Source organism: Fringilla coelebs (genome assembly GCF_963513975.1).
Source record: "Fringilla coelebs genome assembly, chromosome: 1".
Classification (NCBI taxonomy): domain Eukaryota; kingdom Metazoa; phylum Chordata; class Aves; order Passeriformes; family Fringillidae; genus Fringilla; species Fringilla coelebs.
The window spans coordinates 27,925,639-27,948,131 of record NC_140028.1 but is presented as its reverse complement, the minus strand read 5'-3'; the positions used below and the strand labels follow the sequence as shown (position 1 = coordinate 27,948,131).

At 35.4% G+C, this 22,493-nt stretch overlaps 1 protein-coding gene across 3 annotated transcripts in view; it reads left to right on the top strand.

Annotated features, from left to right (window-relative positions):
• WWP1 (WW domain containing E3 ubiquitin protein ligase 1) overlaps positions 1 to 22,493 on the top strand; it is a 58,654-nt gene that overhangs the window by 33,699 nt on the left and 2,462 nt on the right. For all 3 annotated transcript variants that reach the window (XM_084222352.1, XM_084222351.1, XM_084222350.1), the window contains exons 7-22: positions 1,137 to 1,318; positions 4,288 to 4,639; positions 5,900 to 5,995; positions 6,624 to 6,798; positions 10,077 to 10,131; positions 10,225 to 10,309; positions 10,409 to 10,537; positions 11,533 to 11,605; positions 11,702 to 11,773; positions 12,744 to 12,832; positions 15,468 to 15,627; positions 18,341 to 18,474; positions 18,581 to 18,721; positions 19,629 to 19,749; positions 20,897 to 21,001; positions 22,342 to 22,438. In XM_084222352.1, coding sequence (XP_084078478.1) covers positions 1,137 to 1,318; positions 4,288 to 4,639; positions 5,900 to 5,995; positions 6,624 to 6,798; positions 10,077 to 10,131; positions 10,225 to 10,309; positions 10,409 to 10,537; positions 11,533 to 11,605; positions 11,702 to 11,773; positions 12,744 to 12,832; positions 15,468 to 15,627; positions 18,341 to 18,474; positions 18,581 to 18,721; positions 19,629 to 19,749; positions 20,897 to 21,001; positions 22,342 to 22,438 — 2,066 coding nt within the window. The remainder of the gene's footprint in view (positions 1 to 1,136; positions 1,319 to 4,287; positions 4,640 to 5,899; positions 5,996 to 6,623; positions 6,799 to 10,076; positions 10,132 to 10,224; positions 10,310 to 10,408; positions 10,538 to 11,532; positions 11,606 to 11,701; positions 11,774 to 12,743; positions 12,833 to 15,467; positions 15,628 to 18,340; positions 18,475 to 18,580; positions 18,722 to 19,628; positions 19,750 to 20,896; positions 21,002 to 22,341; positions 22,439 to 22,493) is intronic.

The following is a 22,493-nucleotide window of genomic DNA, read 5'->3' as shown; positions in this document are numbered from 1 at the left end:
TGCATACTGTTTTGAAGCAGTAGTAACAATCATTTGTTTTCATTCAGCTATTGTTGCTGGAGATAATCTCTCTTACTGGGATCCTGCTTTTGGTGTTGATATTTTAATTTACTGCAGTTTTCCACGCAGCTATCTAGCTGTTTTAATTTACAGTCTTAAAATTAAGAGATGAAGAAAAGATTTAAGGTAGCTTCTCACCATTTGGAGAGCTCCTCTTTTGGAGGTAAATTGTGTTTGTTACTCCACAGCTGAAAAGGGATAATATTTCAATTCTCTGTTTATACTAATCCTTTGGAGTTGGGTAAGGTAGCATGGAAATGCTGCTTCTTCCCTTCTTACTCCGCAAAGTTGGACTTCAAATCGTTCTCACATTTTTTGTGAGATAAAATAGTGAATAATTTCACTATCTAACCTCTACTCCTTGAGGTGATAAGTACTTGCCATTGAGTGTAATTTTCAAAATGTGTGTCTGTGGATGGCTTTGAGCATTCTGAAAGAGACTTAAGTAAAAAACCAATGTACTACTGTAACTGAACAAAACTTTCCATTCAGAAGCCCTTAAAATACGTTTATTTCCATGTGGCCTTGTAAGCACAGAGATGCCTATGTGTATTTGTCCTCACAATGACCCATCCTGCCAATGCATAGAGAAGCTCATCTTATTTTCCTTTTACTGAGGGAGAATTTTGTTGCTTTCTTATGTTATGGGTATTTTTAGTGATATGACTAACAAAACCAGTTCTTCCTCTTTCTTAATGAGAGAAAAGGCTTTCCTGCTCATAGCTGCACTTTGGAAGGGTCCCTAAGGCTATTTTGGAAGATGTAGCAGGTGCATCAGTCTGTTCAATTCGGTTCTAATATGTCATTAAAAGAAAAAGAGAAAGTAAAAATGTAAACTTTCACCTCTTACAAGTATCTGAAATCCTCAAAACCAATTCTTGCCTTTTTCTTAACAGTCAAGAGTGAAATCAAAATAGTTATCTAGGCTGCAAACCCCATGCTATAAACAGTTATGAATTTACCACTATTTCTTTATTTGTTTCTATAGCATGGTTTAGTGTAGCATTTTGTTTAGTTGTGTAACCATTTAACATGTTGCTTATAGTAACCTGAAATCATCTTTTATTTTTACCAAGATCTGCTTGTGACATTTCTAATGGGATAGACAATCAAGTACCTTCCAGCTCTGTAATACAAAATGAGTTCTGTGTAGAAGCTGTTAATGGAGACAGCACACCATCTCCTAATCATGTTGCAGCCAGACCCAAAAATACACCAGTACCAAAACCACTCGAAGCTCAGCCTGTCAACAGCACTGGTAAGAATGGGAGAGTTACGGGAACATGTTCCATGAGGCTTTTTTTGTCTAGTTGTATCTCAAGTTGAGCTACTTTTTCTATAAAATTTTGCTTGGAATTCAAAAGTACTGAAGGGATGTGGCTTGAATTTATAACTTTGTGTGTCCACTTCTCTAAATTTTTTTGTAGTAGACCCATTCTTAAATATATTTAGTTTCACACTTTATCATAAGTTCTTATCTCTGATGAAGGAAGATTAAAGAGTCCAAAGAAGGAAGATTAAAGTGTCCAAAACCTTCCATTTTTCTGTCCTGGATGATGAAACTATATTATTCTTTGTCTGGAGGAAAAATCAGGTTTCTTTCACAATTTATTTGAGTAACTATGGTTAAATTTTTCCTGACATTACATAAATCGGATTTAGGCAGGGAACTGCTGTGCTCTGAGTCAAGATCTGTTGCAGACTTTCTGTGCTTTCAGTTTTTTTCAGAAATTCCATTTAAAAACAGATAGTGGCAAATACTGAATTTTGTTTTCATCTTAAACACAAAAACATTGAATCTGACTACAGTTCACTTTAGGTTCTGTGAAACTAGTTTTTTGATTAAAAAAGAAGGTTTTTTGATTTTCATTCCTCTGGCATCTAATAATGACTGTGTTTTGTAAGCCCTTTGTCTTTTCTCAGCTGTTTGAAAGAGATTACAGTGATAGCAGAGAGAAAAGAAAACCGTAACTAGAAATAGGCAAGTTGCTAAGTGGTAGAACAGGGATTGTCAAACTCTGTAGTAGACTGGTATGCTTGGAAGATAACAGAAAGAATTATGAACTTTAAAAACTTAAAATTAAATTAGGTTTTCTCTGAAGCTTTTCTCTATTTGGAGAACTTTGATTTGATTCCCCTCTCTTTTCAGCTCAAGGCAGGAGGGCATATATATTATTAAGGCATTGCTCCCTTTTTCTTCAACAGTAGAGAGAGCCATTTGAAATCTGTATTAGGATAGGGTAATTGAAAAATAATTGATTTGTTCAAGTGGTAATATTGATGAAATCATCACTGACCTTGCACTGAGGCATTGATATAGGAGTAATCAACTACTCAACCAGTGGATGAAGATGTTTGTAAAGTGAGGCATAAAGCAGATCTCTGGCATTTTTTGATGATACTTTTTTCCCCACTAATGTGCTTTAGCAGGATTGTAATTTTATGTGATGTTGCCAGAATTGCTGTTTTAGGCATAATTGGTGAAGTAATCATCTAATGTAATGTTTTATACATCTGTTTTGGAGATGAACTTACTAATAGAACAGATGATTTGCTCATTATTTTGCTTCTAACTTTGTTATGTAATCCTATTCACTCTTAAATGTAGATGAGTTGAATTTTTTAAATGGAAGTTGAAATTTCAGGTCGCCTTTTTCTTGTGTAAAATAAGTTGTTGCTAATATAAGCAGAAATTTGAGGTAACAGGATCAAATTGTTCATAGTTTTCATGTCATGCTGAAACAATATATAATCTTGATATGTCTTAATGTAGTTAATTTCTTTTGTGCCATCTGGAAGCAGTGTGTGTTACCTTGGAAAAGTTTTGTTCAAAAAGTAGTGCCTTTATGGAACCTAAAAATCTGTTGCCTGTAAAATCATGCTTATGCTTATGCATATCAAGAAAATTCATATGGTGCAGTGATAATTCTTTAAGGAAACTGACTTGCTAATTTAAATTCTGATGGCAGAATTAAACAAATGAACCCTTTAAAATAATGGAACAACATTTTATAGGCACTAGTGTAGGATTAAATTTTGCAAATGTGTATCAATAAGGTTAAGGGTATAGAATTAAATTAGTTTCAGTCCTTAGCAGGGTAAGGTGATAATAAACTGTAAGGTAAGAAAATTGCTTGAAGCATGTGTTGCATTTCCTTAGTCCATAGAAAATTGTTGCAACTATAAAACAGGTACAAGCTACTAAGTATAAACAGAATTGTCACTGTTTGATGTTGATTAGTGGTGCAGAAAATGAAAGTGCTGAATGAAGTGCCTTTTATAGGGCTTTGACTTTTAATGGATGTCCTACAAACTGCTGTACCTGATGCCACTTGTCTAAGTTAGACAAGATCTTGATGTGCTGAGGGACTGTTCAGTTAAGCTCTGCCGATGATTGGTGTATTGTTTGCCAAGTGGGCTTGGGGCTAATAAAGCGTTCTTAGCATCCTTTGTCTGCTAAATCCATGCCTGGTTTAAACCTTTTACAAAATTGTGCTTGCTTCAGTTTGATGGCATTTTTATTGTTCTATAAAAGATAGAGTTGATTTACTTTGTAATTCTAAAATAATTTTCTTCAGTCATTGAACTATGTAAGTTGTGTTAGCCAATAATAGTTTTTATATTTTAATCCCACTTTTGGAGGGCGATTTTTTTTTTCCAAGTTGCACAGGTGTAGGGTTAATTGTAGGGTTTGGTACCTTAGCTCTGAAAAAGAAAAGAAATTATCTGTAGGAAATGCCTCTTAGTTTTTCAAATCTCATAGAGTAATCTGATAATACTTGTTTTCATGTCATACTGATCAAGATTCTTTTTTGAACTTCAGTATAAGTTCAGAGTTTTAAAAAAGGCTGTATAGTTTTGTGGAAAGCAGATGGGTGCCTCTTGCTAATCTAGACTGAGGCGCAACATTGAGTTGACCAAGATATGGAGAAACTAATAAATAACTTTACATACATATATATATATATATATAAATATATAAATATATCCCTATGTAACAGGGAAGTACAGAGAACAGCTTTCAAACTATAAGTTTACACTGAAGGCAAGTGTGTAGATGAGTTGAATTTTTTAAAGACTTTTTGTCATTTTAGCCAACAGTGGTGCTTACAGCATACAGGTGCAACTTAAATACATTCCTTTCAAGTAATTTACTCTGGAAGTTGGTTATTTGAAAAGTAAATATCATCAGATTCTGATACACAAATGCTATTTCCCATTTCTCAGTTAACGGCGAGTCATCTGCCTCTGCACCCGAAGCTGGCAGCTCCTCTGTCTCCGAGGCCCCGACGGGTTCAGTCGAAGCGCCTGTGTCTTCAGCAGATTGCACTAATGATACAGCAGAACCTCAGTCAGCAACAGAAGCAACTAGTTGTTCTGAAAGCCCCACTTCTGCATTACCTGTTGTGTCTGCTGGACCAGAACCTGCAGCTGCAACAGAGTGTGCTCAGCCTAATGCTCGAACCGGCACGGCAGCAGATGCAGCAAAGCCGAGGGAATCCTCTTCCACGCCAAGTGCTTCTGCAGAACCTGTAAGACAGCAGCCTGGTAGTGTCAGTACAGAACCTTTGCCACCTGGGTATGTTGTTTTGCTTTAATGCTATCATTTTGTGTCATCTAAATGTGCATATAAAGAAACAGAAGCTTTAATTCTATACAGGGATTGTCAAATGCAGGTCAGCTGGCTGAGATGGGGTTATTTGACCTAAAATGGGATTTGTACTGCTGCTATAACTGGCTATTCTTGTCCCAGAAAGTAACAGCTGATAACTGATTTGCTGAGATGGTATTGTGATCTTAAAAGACAAACTCTTGGGTGTAACAGATGTGAAGACTTTTCATTTGATATTTTCAAACTTATTTGGGTTGTAATTCAATATTTCTTTGTTTCTTAGTAGTAGGGACCAAAGCACAAAGAAGTGAAAATGACTAGTCTATAAATGCATGTAGGTGCTTGCTGTGTAAGAATGAGTTCTATAATGTTACAGTTAAAAATAAGATTTGATGGGTATGTAGGTACGTGCTAAGAAGAGCTGGAATACTTAAATTTTACTAGATTGTTAGAAATTGCTTTAGTAGTCTTTAGTAGTAGCAGGCCAGGTGTTCTGCCTACATCTTTAGGAACTAATTAAGTGTTTATGTAAGAAAAACAAATATATATCAACTGTGGACAAGCACTTCTCCTTTTCATCTAATGTTTATCCTGGTTTCCTCGACACTTATACATGCTTTTATTGCATTGTGGTAGTTCTCAGCATTATGAAACTTCAGCTGTTGGCCTAACTCCATCTTCTATGTAAGACTGTTTCGCAAAATGAGGTAATCCCCAGGGATATCAGATACAGAATTCACCAGGATAGGAATTAGAAACACAGGAAAAACAGCTGATGGCACACACTTCAGGTTCAGTCTGAAAGATGCTGTTTGTTGGATATAGGGAACAGAGCTTCAAAATGTAAAAACTCATTTTTTTGAGAGACATAAACTTGGAAATGCAAAGAATGCATCTCTCTAAGCACGTTTGGAATGAGTTTTTTTTAGCATTCAAGCATTGAGCAGATACTTAATTGACTTTGTTCTGAACTTGAATATAATAGAAAAATGCTTGTGAATATTTATGTATGCTCATTATGTGCTAAATCCTTTAAAGTCTTTATGGTGAAATCAGTTAAATAGGAAGTAGCTGATCTGTATTCTGGTGTGAATTTTCTTTGGTGTTTAAAAATGGGTTTTGGACCATGGTATTTTTATTCAATGCCAAGGTACTTTTTTGTCTTAGCGGGAAGTCCCAAGGAAGTATTTGCATGTTCACCTATGTGCAAGTCTCTTTGTCTTGAAGGTGGGAGCAAAGAAAGGATCCTCATGGTAGAACCTATTATGTTGATCACAACACACGAACTACAACATGGGAAAGACCACAGCCCTTACCTCCTGGGTAATGTAGACTTTTTGAATTAGATATGATAAACTTAGTATATTTTTGTTTGTTTGTTTGTTTGTTGCTGGAAACAGACAGCAGCTCATCAAAACTGAATTCTGTATCATACATTAGGCAATTCTAGCTTTCATTTAATTATATAAAATTACAGCTATTGTTACAGGAATATTGATACTGGATATGTCACTAGTTTTGATCACTTGTTCAAATACAGCTACTAAAGTATTTTGTTCTTCCTTTGAAACTTAAGCATGAAATAATGCATATTTGATCGCCTTCGTTTAGGTGGCACCACTAAGTGTAGTGCACTGGTTCCAAACCTCAGATTTCCCAGCAAAGTGTTCTCTGTGAAATCTGCCAACATTACTTGCAGTCGCAGGTGTTTACAAAGTTAAGAATGAGGTGACAGAGAGCTGAGTGAGCAATTGCTTGAAGTCTGTGTATGCTCATTGTGGTTGTTCATCTACCAATTAAGTTGAGGTTCATTTGTGTCCTTTAGAGCATGAACTCATGCCTGTGACTCCAGTGGTTCATTTAAGTACCACCAAGGAATTTGGCATAAAGAGAAAATCAGTTAGGAACACTACTGAAAGAAATAACTGTTAACATTTGTGTTTCTTGAAAGCTGGGAAAGGAGAGTTGATGATCGTGGGAGAGTTTACTATGTGGACCACAACACCAGAACGACAACGTGGCAGCGACCAACAATGGAGTCAGTGAGGAACTTTGAGCAATGGCAATCTCAACGGAATCAACTGCAGGGAGCTATGCAACAATTCAACCAACGATACCTCTATTCGGTAAGGTATACAACATTTGAAATTAGTACAGAGGTATCGGTGTACTTTTTGTTATTTAAGTTTAAAGAAAACGATTTTGTAACTATTCAACCATATGTGTTAAAAGAGGTTTAGCATCAGTAATTTAGATTCTGAATATTTTGAAAAAAGTTAAAAATTATCCTTTTATTGGATGAAAATCAGAATGTACTTTCAGGCAGAAAGTACTCCCTTCTGAGTTTGTTTCCCGACATCAGCTTTGTATACTGCATTTTACATAACATTTTAAATGCCAGTAGTAAGAGTACAACTAAAACTGTCCCTTAAACTGAAAAGGAATGTAAATAATGCTGTTAGGGGTAATTTTGAGCATTAAATAACCTTAAAAACTGTTTAGGTAATTAGAGTTCCTTCACTAATACAAGTGGTGATTCTTCTACTTTGAAGGTTATACATCTGGTTCAACTCTGGAATTTCCTACATGCTTTTCCATTTCTCTCACATGGTTGCTAACTTCCATCTGAAGAAAATATGAGTAGCTTCATAGAGAATATTTCTTGAGTCAGATTTTCCCATCTGTGATAGGATAAGTAGAATAGTTATTTCTTCAGAGTTAAGAATGATGGTGCCTGTGTGTCACTGTCACTCTAAACACTTTAAGAATTGTGCTTGGCTTCTTAAAAAAAAATATCTGATCCCAGAAATTTTGTAAGTGATATGCAGAAAAGCTGGAGTGTTTTAAAGATGAAACCTTTGAAGTACAAGTCTAAAACAGTTTCATTGGAATAGGACTCTCTGCATGTGCAGACCTAAGTTTAAATTTGTTGGGCTTTATGCACACACCCCTCTGAGTAAAGGATGCTGCAGTACTACATTTAAAAATTCTCAACTTCTCATTATTGAATTAGACATTATATCTTGTCACTAGCAATAGCAGAAGCATGCATCACCACTAATTTTCTGAACTCCCAGGGCTGTGCATCAAATTTTTCCTTTATGCAATTAGAGAAAAGTAGAATGGTCAAGGCTAGAAGGGACCTCTTAAGGTTATTTGGTCCAGTGTCCCTCCTCAGGAAAGACCACCTAGAGCCAGCCATCCAGGACTAATGTCTTGTAAATATCTCCAAGGATAGAGACTCCACAACCCCTCTGGGAAATGTGTGCCAGCACTTAGTCACCCTCCCAGTAAAAAGTGTTTCCTGATGTTTTGAGGGACCCCCCTGTGTTTCAGTGTGTGCCATTGCCTCTGGTCTTGCCACTGTGAGAAAAGCCTGGCTCCATCCTTTTTGCACCCTCCTTCAGGTATTTAAACACTGGTAACTTCTAATGCAAATTCAAGAATCACAGCTGAAGCTCGTCAAGCCAAAAACTCTTGCTTGGCCACCTTTGTGTATTTGTGTACTACTTTGATCAGTTGCATAATGCATCTGAGAAAACTCTCACTTTTCTGATGCCAAGATTTTTTTCTGGGCTAGATTTATCCTTCAGCAAACAATATATTTTTTAAATTAAATTATGTTACTTCCTTCCTTAAAGGATAACCCTTACTGAAAACCACAGACCCATTCCTTAAAATGTCTCATCTGACCTTAGAATCAATAAATGAGATTTGTTAGTGAGACTGAATATACGTGAAGGAAGAGAAAAGACAATTTGACTGCTTTCATCTCTTTAGAATTCTGTTTTCTAACTATTAGATCTGTTGCACAAGTAGAACTCACAGTTTATTGAGGGGGAAAATTGAAATTTTATTGAAGAAAGAGTGGTGTTTTTCTTTTTTTTACTTTAGTGTGCTTCTGTATGCTTTTCTTCTAGAATAGTTAAGGTCAAACTATAGCTACCTTTTCATGCTCTGGTGACATACCAGGACTCTGCCTGTAAAGCAGTTTGAGTGAGACTGTCTTTTATTTTTGGGAAAAAGTAGATGAATACTTTCAGTTGAAGAATGTTTCAATTACCTTGAGTGGTCAAGCTAAACTATGTAAAGAAATAAAAGTAGATGAGATATGGTTATTTGAATTACTTTTAATTTTTACCTAGATTAATTTGTCATAGTCATTTTGGAAGTGAATCTGCCTGGTCTCTCAGTGTGTTCTGTTAAATATATAGCTCTGTGTGGCCAGCAGCCACCTACAAATCCTCAGACCCATTAAGAAGGTCAGAAATATCTGAATTGTGTCACCATTCAGTTCCTTGGCAGACAGCTTTTTCCTTTCGTGCACTATTCTTTTACAGTCACCACAGAGAAGTCTTTGGTTAGAGGATTATTGTGATTGTGTGGTCTCCTAAAGCAGAAAAGACTAACTGCATTTGCTGCTGAAATAATGATAAATTCTCTGTTCACATGTAGCTGGTGGCTGAAGCAAGTACACAGCTCAATTTTTAGTGTAACTAATGGATTTCCTTCTGATCCTTGATCTATTTCTCCTTCAGAAAAAAAGTATAATAGATTTGTTTTCCCTGAATTTGCTCCTGTAAACTCTTGTCTGATATTTTTGTATTGCAAATGCTATATAAAGCAGTATTAGTTCCTAAGACACTCTTTGGAAAACATAGCTTGGTTCCCTCTATCAAAATTCCATTCTGCACCCACACACACTAAAAGTTAGCAACCACAAATTTTTAGGGGTGGATGCTTTTAATTATCAATCAGAGCATGGATCCTATAGTCTGTGGGATTTCTGCCCTTTTTTTTTATTTTTTCCATGCTTTGTATTTTTGGGAGCTACTTGGGGACTTCTGCAAGGTTACAGTGTATTATGAGCTTGGCATTTGTTTACATAATAATGTAATCCCTTTTTTTTCCCCACTGTACGTTGGTATAATTTTATCCATCCACATATGAATGCAGCTGCATTTTAAAAAAATGACAATGTTTGAAAATAGCCAAACATCCAGGGAAGTTATCATATATTGAGGAAGTAAAACCCCCTATGCTGGCAGTAGTCACTGTGCTTGGAAATGTTTATTATGGTAAAACGTGTTCTTAAGCAAGAACTTTGTGCTTATCTGCTGATCCATGCTTCCTCAAAACTTGTGTGAACTGCAACTCTTTGTGTGAGCACTGAAGTTTGCTGTAGGAAGGGAAAGGGAGGGTACGTTGCATTGAAAACAAGTGTGGAAAGCCTGTCTTATTATCATATAATCTAAGTTTCTTTGCAAAACCAGATTAAAAATGGCATGATGGGGTTTTTTTTCAGAATGAATAGTCTTCAGAATTAGTGGTAATCTTAGAACATACTGAGAAAATAATATGAATAATATTTGGCCTAACTGCAAGTCCTCTTGTTTTTAAATAGGCTTCGATGTTGTCAGCAGAAAATGATCCACTTGGGCCTTTACCGCCAGGCTGGGGTAAGTTAATTAGCTGTAGATTTCAGGAAGTGGCAGTTACAGAAATTTGGAATGCAGCTGTTGTATAGTGGATTTTTTTCTTTTTTCCCTTAGAAAGAAGAGTTGATTCAAATGATAGGGTGTATTTTGTAAATCATAACACAAAGACAACACAGTGGGAGGACCCTCGAACTCAAGGGTAGGTGTGTATAATGACTGTGCAGATTCTAAAGATCTTGCTTAATTCTTTTATGTCATGATACAGGGGAAAAAGCACTGCTTGCAATTTCTTTTGCAGTTTACAAAATGAGGACCCTCTTCCAGAGGGCTGGGAAATCAGATATACCAGAGAAGGTGTCAGGTACTTTGTTGATCACAATACGAGAACCACCACCTTCAACGATCCTCGTACTGGGAAATCTTCTGTGTAAGTGAAAAATTAAATAGATTTTTGAATGTTTTACCTTTTTATAATTAAATAGTGAAGTTTTCTCATACTATAAAATGATCTACCCTTTGAGCTGGAATTGCACACTAAATTACGAACAAGTTTTTATATTGAAAGTTTAATATATTTTAAAATTTTATTTGTGACTTTATCTATGACACATTTTGCTGTACTGCTCTGATGCTCAATAGTTTTTATATGCTTTTGAAATACCAAGATTTTAATAATTTTATAAATAGAGAGGGGCAATGAGGTCAACTTGAATAATGAAGTAATGTAACTAACAGTTGCATTTTTAAAGTAACAGCAAATGGTCATTAACAGTATTGCTTATAATGATACACACTCTAACAACAGTATTGTCTAAACAAAGTAGTTCTAAATACTTCTGAAAAACTTTACATGCAAATCTTCTTTTAAATATTTTGGTTAGAAGTATTGACCCAACCTATAGTGGCTTTTTTAATGTCTTTTGTATGGGGTAGGATTTACTGTATGTTCAGTAGTACTGAAATTTTGTTGATTTGATGACCTGTAAACATACCTGTTTACAGGTATGTTCTGTCAACATAGTGATGACTTACTATTCAACAAGCCTGTAGAATGTTGTACTAGAACATTCTTCATAGTTCCAGAAGCAGCTGAATTTATAAAGCCTAACTTAGCAGTCTTTCTCTCAATGAACATACTAAATTAAATGTCTCTCCTTTATGTGACTTGTAGTTTTTACACATTTCATAGGGATTTGACATCCTCTTGATATTTTATCTTTTTATCAAATTTGGTAAATAGAGTTGCAAAGAAAAAAAAGGGCAAGGGATGGTGAAAGGGAAAACTGGCATTCCAAACCACCAGCTGCATTTGATCACATCTTACAATAACAATTTTTGTGTATTTTTGAAATCTTCATGCTGTTGTTTAGCATTGATTTGATGTCTGCATGCCTAATGTATCTCCAATATCTTTCCTTACAGAAATAAAGGGCCACAGATTGCTTATGAGCGTAGCTTTAGATGGAAACTTGCTCATTTCCGTTACTTGTGTCAGGTACTGATTTAGTTATAATTTATTTATTTATTGAAATTATATGAGTTTTTACAAATATATGTGCTACCTTTTAATGTTATTGCCTTATGATTACAGTCCAATGCACTGCCAAGTCATGTGAAAATCAATGTATCCAGACAGACTTTGTTTGAGGATTCCTTCCAGCAAGTAAGCCTGCAAAAATTATTGTGTTTGTTTATCAAGACAAAGCAGAAGAACAGAAATGGCCATAGCTAGTTCAGACTAATGCTCCTTTGGGCACAGTAATCTTCCTCTGGTATTAGTGGGGCTTTCTTAGGGAAGACTGTAAGAAAAGAAGTATTGTATATAATACTTTTACCATATGATCTTTCATTTTCCAGCTGTATACAATTGAAATGATTCTTGAGCTTGAAGTGGTTTCTGAGTATTTTAATAATCCTCAAGGGATTTCTCTTCTATGAGCTTGTCTGTGCTCCTCTTGTGAACTTTTTGCATCTACAGCCTCCTGTGATAGAGTTCCATAGCTTAACCTACTGTGGCATCAGCCACATTGGATTTGCTTTTCTGATTCCAGTGTGTGTTTAGATGCCTTATGATATGTTGTTTTCTCCAGTTAAAACTGCTTTGTCCTTCAAAGATTAAATCTGTGTAATTGAAGCATACAGTGCTTGAGCTCTTATGCAGCCAATGAGTGATGAAAATTCTTGCTGCTGTCACCACAATACCTCTAGGCAGGGATTCTCTATAAGTAAAAAAAGTATATTATACATGAAAGTATATTGAACTTAGTCTGGATCAAATTACTTAAGTGATTTCCCTAAAACCAAAAATCATATATATTAAATGAAGTACCTTTTCACCTGTTTTCCTTAAATAATCACTGCCTTAAGCAGAATTTAAGAACAGGGTACCCATACAGCCTTACATTCCTGATATTCCTTCCACTTGCTAGCAGTCTGCTGCTCAAGGATTTTAAATCCAAGTTGGTATTTTTGTGTGTAGTTCATTGATTGCTTGTTCCATGAGATGGTCTACTTGCTTTTCAAATTTGTGTGACGTTTGACATATATACAATTTCTGTATCAACGCAAATTAAATCTGAATGAGTGATGTGGTAACAATGCATAATTTGTAACATTAATTTATTTTTTAATAGATTATGGCATTAAAGCCCTATGATTTGAGGAGAAGATTATATGTTATATTTAGAGGAGAAGAAGGATTGGATTATGGTGGCTTGGCAAGGTAAAAGAAATTTTCTTAAATAGTTTCTATTTTTTTAATAGCACTCTAGCCTTGATTTCTCCTGAGAGCCTAGGTACCTTTTTAGTCCCCCTAAGTGTATTAAAGAGGTGGAACTGGCAGCACTGGCTATTGTCAGATTTTATAACTTCAAATTGGTAAAACTATGGTCTCAGTTTTTCAGTTCTTTGACAAAGAGTGGTGTTTAAATTGGAATGAAATTAATTGCTTTTTCTGAGTTATTTCAAAAACTTTCTATCAGAAAGTTTTCCTAGAAGTGGGAACTGTGGGAAAATAAATTGTTCTGCTTATTTGGAAAAATGGCAAGCGAACACCAGATTGGGGCTGATAAGAAAAGAAAGGAAATAAATGAAAGGAGAGTAGTGCAGGCATGAAGGAACCACTGACAGATGATGTTGGCTCCACTGGAATCTGAAACAGCTAGACTATGGGCTTTTCTAGAATCTGAAGTGGAACTCAGAGGGGAAAAATCTGATAAGAGGAAAACCATAGACAAGATTTCATTTCTTGACCACAGCGAATACAGCCACTGACTACTGCTGCCAGTTACTTTAATGAAATGTTTTTGCTTGGAAAGAAATTTCAGTACTACTGTATATCCAGGGAACAGGAAAAGGTCATAGGATATAGAATTTTTTTTGTTAGGTTGTTTTGGGGTGGGTTGTTTATTTTTTTTTTTAAATATGTAAAGATGTTCTTGTTTAGTTTTGTTCTGGTTTTATCTTCCTGCATTAAAACTGAATTCAGTGTAAATATGTAGTATTTATATGCAAGGAAGCTTCCCTCTGAAGGTTGAGCTTCTTTTGGGTATGTGGTGTTTTGTTTCTCATTACAGTATCACATAGATTTTTGGGGAGTGATTTCAGGGAGGAATTAAATTTTTGCTTTGCCTGGGTTTTGTTTGGTTGGGGTCCCTGTTGTGAGTGCCATAGGTTTAGGATGGGAACTGGAACAGTTCATAGATCTTGCCATAGAGAAGATGTTAGAATAATGCAACTGAAGTGTGTTAATCAAAGAAAGTAGAGAACGAATAAATAAATGAATAAATAAAAAATATATAAGCAGTGTAGTTTCATAGTTTCATAGTTATTTAAGTCTTGCCCAAGATTTTTAATGTGAAACTGAGAACCAGCCAGGATCTCATTGTAACTTGAGCTGAGAGTTCTTAAGTGACACTAAATAAATGTTCATGTCCTGACTAATGAAATACAGCATTAATGCAATTATAGATCAGCTGTCTCCCAGCAGACTAAACTCAGTGTTCCTGTCAGATTTTTACCTTGCACGTAGCAGGACCAATCTGACATTATGTCCTGTGGCAAGTTTTTAGCTGTTGATATGAAAAATTCATTGCTTCTGCAATTTCTTGTTACTGACTGATTTAGTTTATTCCTCCCTTGTTATCTGACTTGTTCTAATTTAAATCCCTATTAAATTTGATGCTTCTGTGTAGTTAATATAATTGTCTCAGTATGAAACTTGCCCAGAATGCTCTACAACATTCTCGTGCTTACTGGAAGATACACGGAACCCTGTTAGGGTTATTGGATCCTGGCTGCCTTTCTCTGTTACTTGGCCTTTGGGTTGGAAGTGTGTCACAGTGACTCATGATCCATGACTTGAGTTTCATGGCACTGTTAGGAGAAACATGCCAGCAAATCTCATTTCTATTCCTTGATCTTAAGTAAATACAAGGATAGAAGAGATGTCTTTTAACTATGACAGCTGAAAGGCAGTCAGAGTGGAATTCAGTCCCTACAGTTATTATAGGACAGACTTTCAGCTGTTTTTATGGGTTATCCCTAGGCCTGGGTGTTCAGTACGAAACATTTATTGCCTGATACAAAAGCCCCTGAGTACGTATGACTGTTCTGAGGTCTCTGCAAATACTATATGCAAATATTATAAAGCAAGAAATATTATCAAAATCACCTATGTAAGTACTGAATACCAGATTCTTGTATTATTTCAGATCAGCTGAGTTGAAAAAAAATTAAGGTGGTGAAAAATAGGTATTCATTTAACCTCAGCAAAAAGATACTTTTACACTTTCATGTCATGTAGGCTTAACCAATGCATGGTAATTTGTTAAACAACAGTAACTCAGTATGTGTTTTTGCTGTCAGACTGGAAAAGCAAATAAGGTGTGCTGAAGTTTCAATTTGTTTGTTTTGTTTTGTGTTATCTAAGTTGTTTATAATAACAATGGAATAATCTGTGATTTTTTTGAGTAAAGATGCGAGTTGTAGACAGTAAAGTAGGCATGACCAGGGTAAATGGTGTGTACTGGTTGAGGCAAGGACTGTGTAGAAAAAAATGTTACTGATAGGCAGCTAAAACTTGCGCTGTGAGGGTGTGTTCAAGATGAAAATCTTAACTATAACTTCTAAACTTTGGAAACCATGATTTTCTAACATTATTTGGTCTAATAATTAATTTTCTATATTTAAGAAATATATAATACCATATATTATTCTGTGATTTTAATACAACACTGTTTATATTATTTTTCAAAGTTTGCATATATTTTTACCATTTTGCTGGTTACCTAAGGGGAATGGTGATAAACATCTGTATTTGATGGTTTTTATGTGTATACATGTTTTTTTTTCCTTAGAGAATGGTTTTTCTTGCTTTCCCATGAAGTACTGAACCCTATGTACTGCCTATTTGAATATGCTGGCAAGAGCAACTATTGCCTGCAGATAAATCCAGCATCAACAATCAATCCTGACCATCTTTCATATTTCTGTTTCATTGGGCGCTTTATTGCCATGGTAGGTTAGATTTTTAAGGTTTTATATTTGCTGTAGCTATACATTTACTCCTGAACAGTATTTGTTTGTACAGTTATTAAAGGTTATATTAATCTCATAGAAATGGAAGATTAAGGCATATAAGTTTATTGAGCCAATTCCCTGAGAGTTAAGTCTGTTGCACACTCATGTTTCCTGGGAGAGTCATCAAAGTTAATATGACGTTTGATATAATATTTTATTTTCATCAATTGGATGTGTGTACTTCATGCAAACTGTTGTCTGAGTGTCTGAATACTGATGCTCTGAAAAATGTGACTAAATATTTAATGTGAAAAAGGCTCCTCAGTTGGACCTGATATACCTGAGGATATTTGAAAAAAATGAGTTAGAATGTTTTGCAGAGTACACTGGGCCCTAATTTAAATGTATATAAAAGTCAGACACTGAGGAGACCAAAAGCTGTCAGGGAGCTGATTTTCTGCCATCTGATTTCCCTTAAACTACAAGCTGATCAGGCACGTTGTATCATTTCTTCGGTATCACTGAGTTGGTCTTCTATAGTGACTCCTGCTCTGTCACATTTCTTTCTCTCCATGTAGTGATACAGTCATCTTTCCACATAATCATCATGTCTACAGGTAGTCCTCAGCAACATCCCTCAACCTGGTGAATAGTGAAACCAAAAAGAGTAGATATAAGTGCTTTTTCATACTGAAGAGACTATTGCCTTGTGTTGTTCAGGCTTTTTGTACAAAATTAGAATAAACACAAGCCAAGTGTAACATAAATGAAAAAATACTTTCAGACTTAAACTAGGTTTGGGTGGTTTCATAGTTCTGCTTTTCTTATAGATGTTTCTTAAGAAATGTATTCAGCTATGACAATAACATCTCTGACTTCAAGGGTTTTATGGCTGAGTTCGCAATTGTTGTGCTGTCATGAAAATTTACCTCATTGGGTTTACACTTTCAATAGGCTGCCACCTTTTTTCTTTATTTGAGTCCTCAGCAAGGTACAGGGCTGCTTAGCAGGAAGATGTGATAAAGCCAGTTAGGTGCTAGAGCCAGCGTTTCTTTGCTGGTAATTTTTGATCTTGTCTGCAAGAAATGTTAAATTTAGCAAAGTTACTTCATAAAGTACAGATCATAGTGGAGAACTCAATTTAAGAAATTAATGTAATTAAAAGACAAAATTTTATTTCCTGAAGTATTTATGTGTTTATATTTTAAATTCTCTAAGCGGGGCAAGAGAAAGACCTGTGTAATGCTGCCTGATGTGGTCTGTTTAAGGTTTGAGTATTCATGATTTATACTGAGTGGAACATTCTGCAGTGCTTCCTGGGATACCCTCTAGTGGCTTAAGATAGCTCAGGTAATAATGCAACTGGGAAATGAAGTGGCAGTTTCTGTTCTTCTCACAGTTCTAAAATAGTAGTGAGATTTTTAGTTTTAAGTACAAAAGTAGCCACAGTTGTTTTCAACTGAAACAGGATTAAACATAAAGAATACACATCTTGCTTCATAATAAAAACCTGTTAAAAGAAGTTGGCTGTGGCAGCTTTTATATTTTACTGTAAGATTATCATACACATCAAATAACGTGATTTTAAGAGCTTAATTTTGCAAAAGCAGAAAATCACATGCCCAGATGCTGCCCTTGACATGGAATTTCTATCAGGTCAGCATCCCATAAGAAGAATAAACTAGTTTCAAAGTAAATAGATGTATAAATAAACAAACAAATACCGGCCTTTGAGAGAACTTCTTTAAGGTCTCCTTAAGCAGAAGAAAATGCAAAATAGACTAAGCCTTAAAGGGGGAAATTAGGTGGGGAAAAAAGATGGAGCCTAGAGGAAATGGCTAAATGGCTGTTAATGGCTAAATGGTTGTTAATTGGCTCTTCTGCTCTCAGAATTTCAGCTGAGGGGAAAGAGAAGCAATGAATGCCATACATGGCCTATGCTTAGGATGGTTTTTTTTAAAGAGCTATTTTAGTGGAGAAAGTGTACTTGATAAAGCTGTGGGGAAAAAAGGGTTTTCATGGTTATGGTTGTGCTCCATGAGCTCTCAGATGCACTGAGTCAGTGTAGAGGTTAACACTCTGTGTGTGTGTGTGTAATGCTATGCTTCAGTACAATTATTATTCAGCTTACACCCTATGTGCATGTGTGGTGAGACAGTGTGACCATGTTTTGGGTTTGGTTTTTTTTTCAGTTTCGTGGAGAACTTAATTCCTCAGTTCTGTTACTCACCTATTAAAAAATGTGGTTCCCAAAGCTCTTTCTTACAAGCTGCAGTAGCATTCTGTAAATGATGATGTTGCTGGATGTGTGTATGTAGTAAAAAATAGCAGTAATACTGAAGTAGGATCAAATATTCTGATCAAGTAGGATAAAGTAACACTTGGAAATTATGCCTGTTCACATAACTAAGGGAAGAAAGAATGAAGTCCTTTTATGAGAAGTTTTATTTTAAATCAAAGGATTTCTAAATTGTAATAATACGTTATTATTATTATTATTATATGTTATTATGGAATTAAATTTTGTCCATTTTTTTTTCTTCCCATTTAATTTAATGTTTTGTTCTTTATAAATACGGCTTTATAAAGCTGCTACTGCTATTTGGTGCTTTTCATTATTTGAAGGAGAAAGAAAAAATACTTCAAGTTCAATAACACTTTAATAATTCAGTAGTTCAATAAAAACGAAACTTATTTTTCTGTTCAACAGGCATTGTTTCATGGAAAATTTATTGACACTGGTTTTTCTCTGCCTTTCTACAAACGAATGCTGAGCAAAAAGCTTACTATTAAAGACCTGGAATCTATTGATACTGAATTTTACAACTCCCTAATTTGGATAAGGTTTGTAGCTTATTTTCTTGTGTGTGTGTATATGATATTTTATGTCTTTTATGAATTTTTTTAAAATATAGAATTCAATGCAATATTTTTTTTTCTTTTCATCCAGGGATAATAATATTGAGGAGTGTAACTTGGAAATGTACTTCTGTGTGGATATGGAGCTCTTAGGGAAAGTAACCTCACATGAACTGAAATCAGGAGGTTCAAATATCTTGGTAACTGAGGAGAACAAAGAAGAATATATTGGGTAGGAAGGTGTAGATGCTGAAAAAATGTTCCATGTTTCTCCTGTTGCTCTAGTCTTTTTTGACACGTTGGTTTCTTTTGGTTTGGTTTGGTTTTGTTTTACTTTTTCTTCCCCTGTTACCATGTAACTGTTATATTATTACCTTGTGACTGTTATTGAAATGGTACCTTGGTATATGATACACAACTGCTTGGTACAAAAGGAGGCAATGTGGAGAGAAGATGGCCTGTCATGCTCTTATATGTACAGTGAGAGAACAGGTGATACTGAAATGAGCAAGCCTGTTTTCAGTAACTTCAGGTAACAAATCCAGGAAGAGGGAAGATGTCTATTTGATAGAAGATCCTAAAATTGTTTAGAACATTGCTATAAATGTGGAAACTGAAATTCAGAATGGTGTGTAACATGCCGTGATTTCAACTGGTTTTTTAAACTCTTTTTACTACTCTTTTCTGCTTATTTCCTAATTTTATCACTGCCCTTCTTTTTCTGAACCTCTGTTTCTGATCTGTCTATTCAGTGATCTCAAAAGCAGATGTACACAGACCCTTTTCTGTGATACAGTGAACGTCCAGTTCTGCACATAAAGTTTCCACTTAAATTAGCAGTCTTGAGTTTCTCAGAGAAATAGTTTCTATAGCATATAGATAAATTAAGGTTAATAATAATATTTCTTTATAACTGGAGTGGTGATCTAAGTTACCTCTTGCTACTTTACTATTATCTAAATGTGAAGATTTGTGATAATATAGTATAGTAGGTTCCTTATAGTTAATGGAAGTGATCAGTGTAAGAAGCGAAACTTGAGGGATTCTTACCTGATGGGAACACATACATATGTGTTTGAACTTCTTCATGCTGAATGCTAATTGATGTTTAATTCATCTTTGGTTTTGTTCTATCCCAGGCTAATGGCAGAGTGGCGATTTTCTCGGGGAGTTAGAGAACAAACCAAAGCTTTTCTTGATGGTTTTAATGAAGTAGTTCCTCTACAATGGCTACATTATTTTGATGAAAAGGAACTGGAGGTAAGGTTTTGTATGCAGCATTTTTACCTTTTGCAAAAGCAGTACATATGGAGAGATTAGATGGATAGGTCAGGTTGAATCTCTCATCTGCCTATGCTGCATTTAATAGTTCTGGAACATGGAGAATTTATTAAGAGCAGTGGGATTAAATCATGATAAAAATTGAATCAATGTTCTTGAATCAGTGTTTTGGTGTTCAGCATTAAAATGTATTTTTGAAAGTTTCTGTGAGAGTATATGAGATCACTGATGGATCTGTGAGTCACAGACCTTTCCCTCTGTGGTAGATGGGTAGAATTACAGTGTAACAGATGATGCAGAAGTTGATTGTAGTGTGTGGTGATTGCTTAGGATCAAATACACTAAGACACGTTGTAGAGTTCTTCTATTTAAAGCTTGGAGGAACCAACAAGGCATGAAAGGGAACTTTGCAGATCCTCAGTATACAACCCAAGGGCTGATAACAGGGATTGGTTGCATGCTCCACATTTACTTAACAATCAGCCTGACCTGTGTTCACTCTTGGGATGGTGATCTGCGGTAGGGACAAAAGGCTCTGTAGTGCTGTGCTTATTTGTTTCTGTGTGACTTGACAACTTTCCCTGTATTTAATGAGCGGTTTTCTGAAACCTTCTTAAGTTAAGTAGGGAGGATTTTTTTTCTAAAAAAAGACTTTGCTCACTTGTGTTTCGTAGAAGGCTTTGCCTTTAGAACTTTCAGTTTTCATTGCTTCTTGTAATGAATAATTTTTAGACTTATACTTTTCAGTATGTTTTATCTTTATTAGTAGTTGCAGCAATTTAATCATTGTCTTGGAATATGAGGTGAAGATCTAATGGAAAGGCTAATATACTCCTTAATATAAAAAATTCCTCTTATGAAAAAGGTAGTACCTTCTATTACTGAGCTATTAGTTGGAAGATACCAAGTCTCTAATATTCAGTCTTTCAGACCACTTATATACATACACAATTTTGGATAACTGTAAACTTAGGATAAAGGAAAATCTAATTGTGTAGTAAAATGAAAAAAATTACCAGTCCTTTTTTCAGAGCAGAAACTTCCATTTTTGTTACCATGTCTCATACAAAATAGAAAATACTCTTAATTTTTGTGTTTAATGTAAAGAAATTGTTCTCTTTTCTAGGTTATGCTCTGTGGTATGCAAGAAGTAGATTTAGCAGACTGGCAGAGGAACACTGTTTATCGTCATTACACGAGGAATAGCAAGCAGATCATATGGTTCTGGCAGGTATGTTAATCAGTCACATTTCTGACTTCTGTAGGTTTTGTTTTCATCTGTAGCACAAATGGCATGTGTAGTGGAGGCTGTCCAGCTGAAGGTTCTTTCAGCTTCCTTTCTTTTTTCAGAGAAGGAAAGGAGGATTACTTTTGGATGAGAAATTGCTGACAGATTCGCACATTACATTTGGATGCTGATTTATGAATTTACTTCTGTATCTTGTCCTTACTGATTATTCAGTGAAGTTTATTTTATTCTTAGTGATCTAGCTTCTAAATGTTCTTATATGCAGTACGACTGTACATTTTCACTTTCCAGTACCTGAAGGGAGCCTACAAGAAGGAAGGAGAGTGACTTTTTACTAGATCATGTAGTGACAGGAGAAGGGGAAGTGGATTCAAAGAGATGGTAGCTTTAGCTTAGATATTAGGAGGAAGTTCTTTGCTGTGAGGGTGATGAGGCACTGAAATATTGTCCAGAAAAGCTGTGGGAACCCATCCCTGGAGGTGTTCAAGGCCAGCCTGCTTGGAGCTCTGAGCAACCTGGTCTAGGGGAAAGTGTGCCTGCTGTGGCAGAGGAGTTGAAACTAGATGATCTTTTAAGGTCCCTTTCAACCCAAACTATTCTGATTCAATGATCTAAAAATGTCACTTAGTACTTATGATTATTTGTCATATTAACTGTTGCAGTCTAGCACTGACTAAACTTCACTCACATTTTAATGGAGTTGGTTAAGAAAAACCCTCAAATACTATTCTGGCACTGTTCTACAAATTTTCCTAAAGAGAAGTCAGACCTAGGGTCTTCCTATCTTTTGATAAATCACCAGTTTAGAGATGCTTTTGACTAAGTTTCTCTAGGAAAGTGGTGCAAATCAGTTATTTCCTATCTTATTTATATAATAAGATCTGATGATAAATCTTTTTAAGATGCTTGGTACTGAAAGAATCTAAACTAGAAGTTTAAGTACCAACATTTATATGCAAGTTTTTCTTAGTCTTGAAATACCTAGAGTCTGTGGCTAGACTAGTGCTGTGTTTAATAACAATGGCAGTAGTCTTTATACAAAGCATTGACATGATTTTTATTTTAGTGTAGAAAAAAATAGGTAAGGATTCTTCTTATTTGCTGTTCCCAGCCTTCACACCGTAATGCTGACAGTGCATATAATGTGAAATCATTCTTTTCTCTCCACCCAATTTTGCTAAAGTAAAGAAATGCAAACCGGTGCTAAACAAAGTGCTGTTTTTTTAAGTGGAATTATACTTTTTCAACCATCTCATGGGGTTTTTGGTTTTGTCCAGCTGTGTTAAAGCTTTTTATTAAGTAATTTGAATTTCTATGTCTAGTTTGTAAAAGAAACAGACAACGAGGTTCGCATGCGACTTCTGCAGTTTGTCACTGGCACTTGCAGATTACCACTGGGGGGATTTGCTGAACTTATGGGTAAGTAAAAGGTGACCAGAACTGTTTTATATTGTCACTGTTTCATTTGCAAATG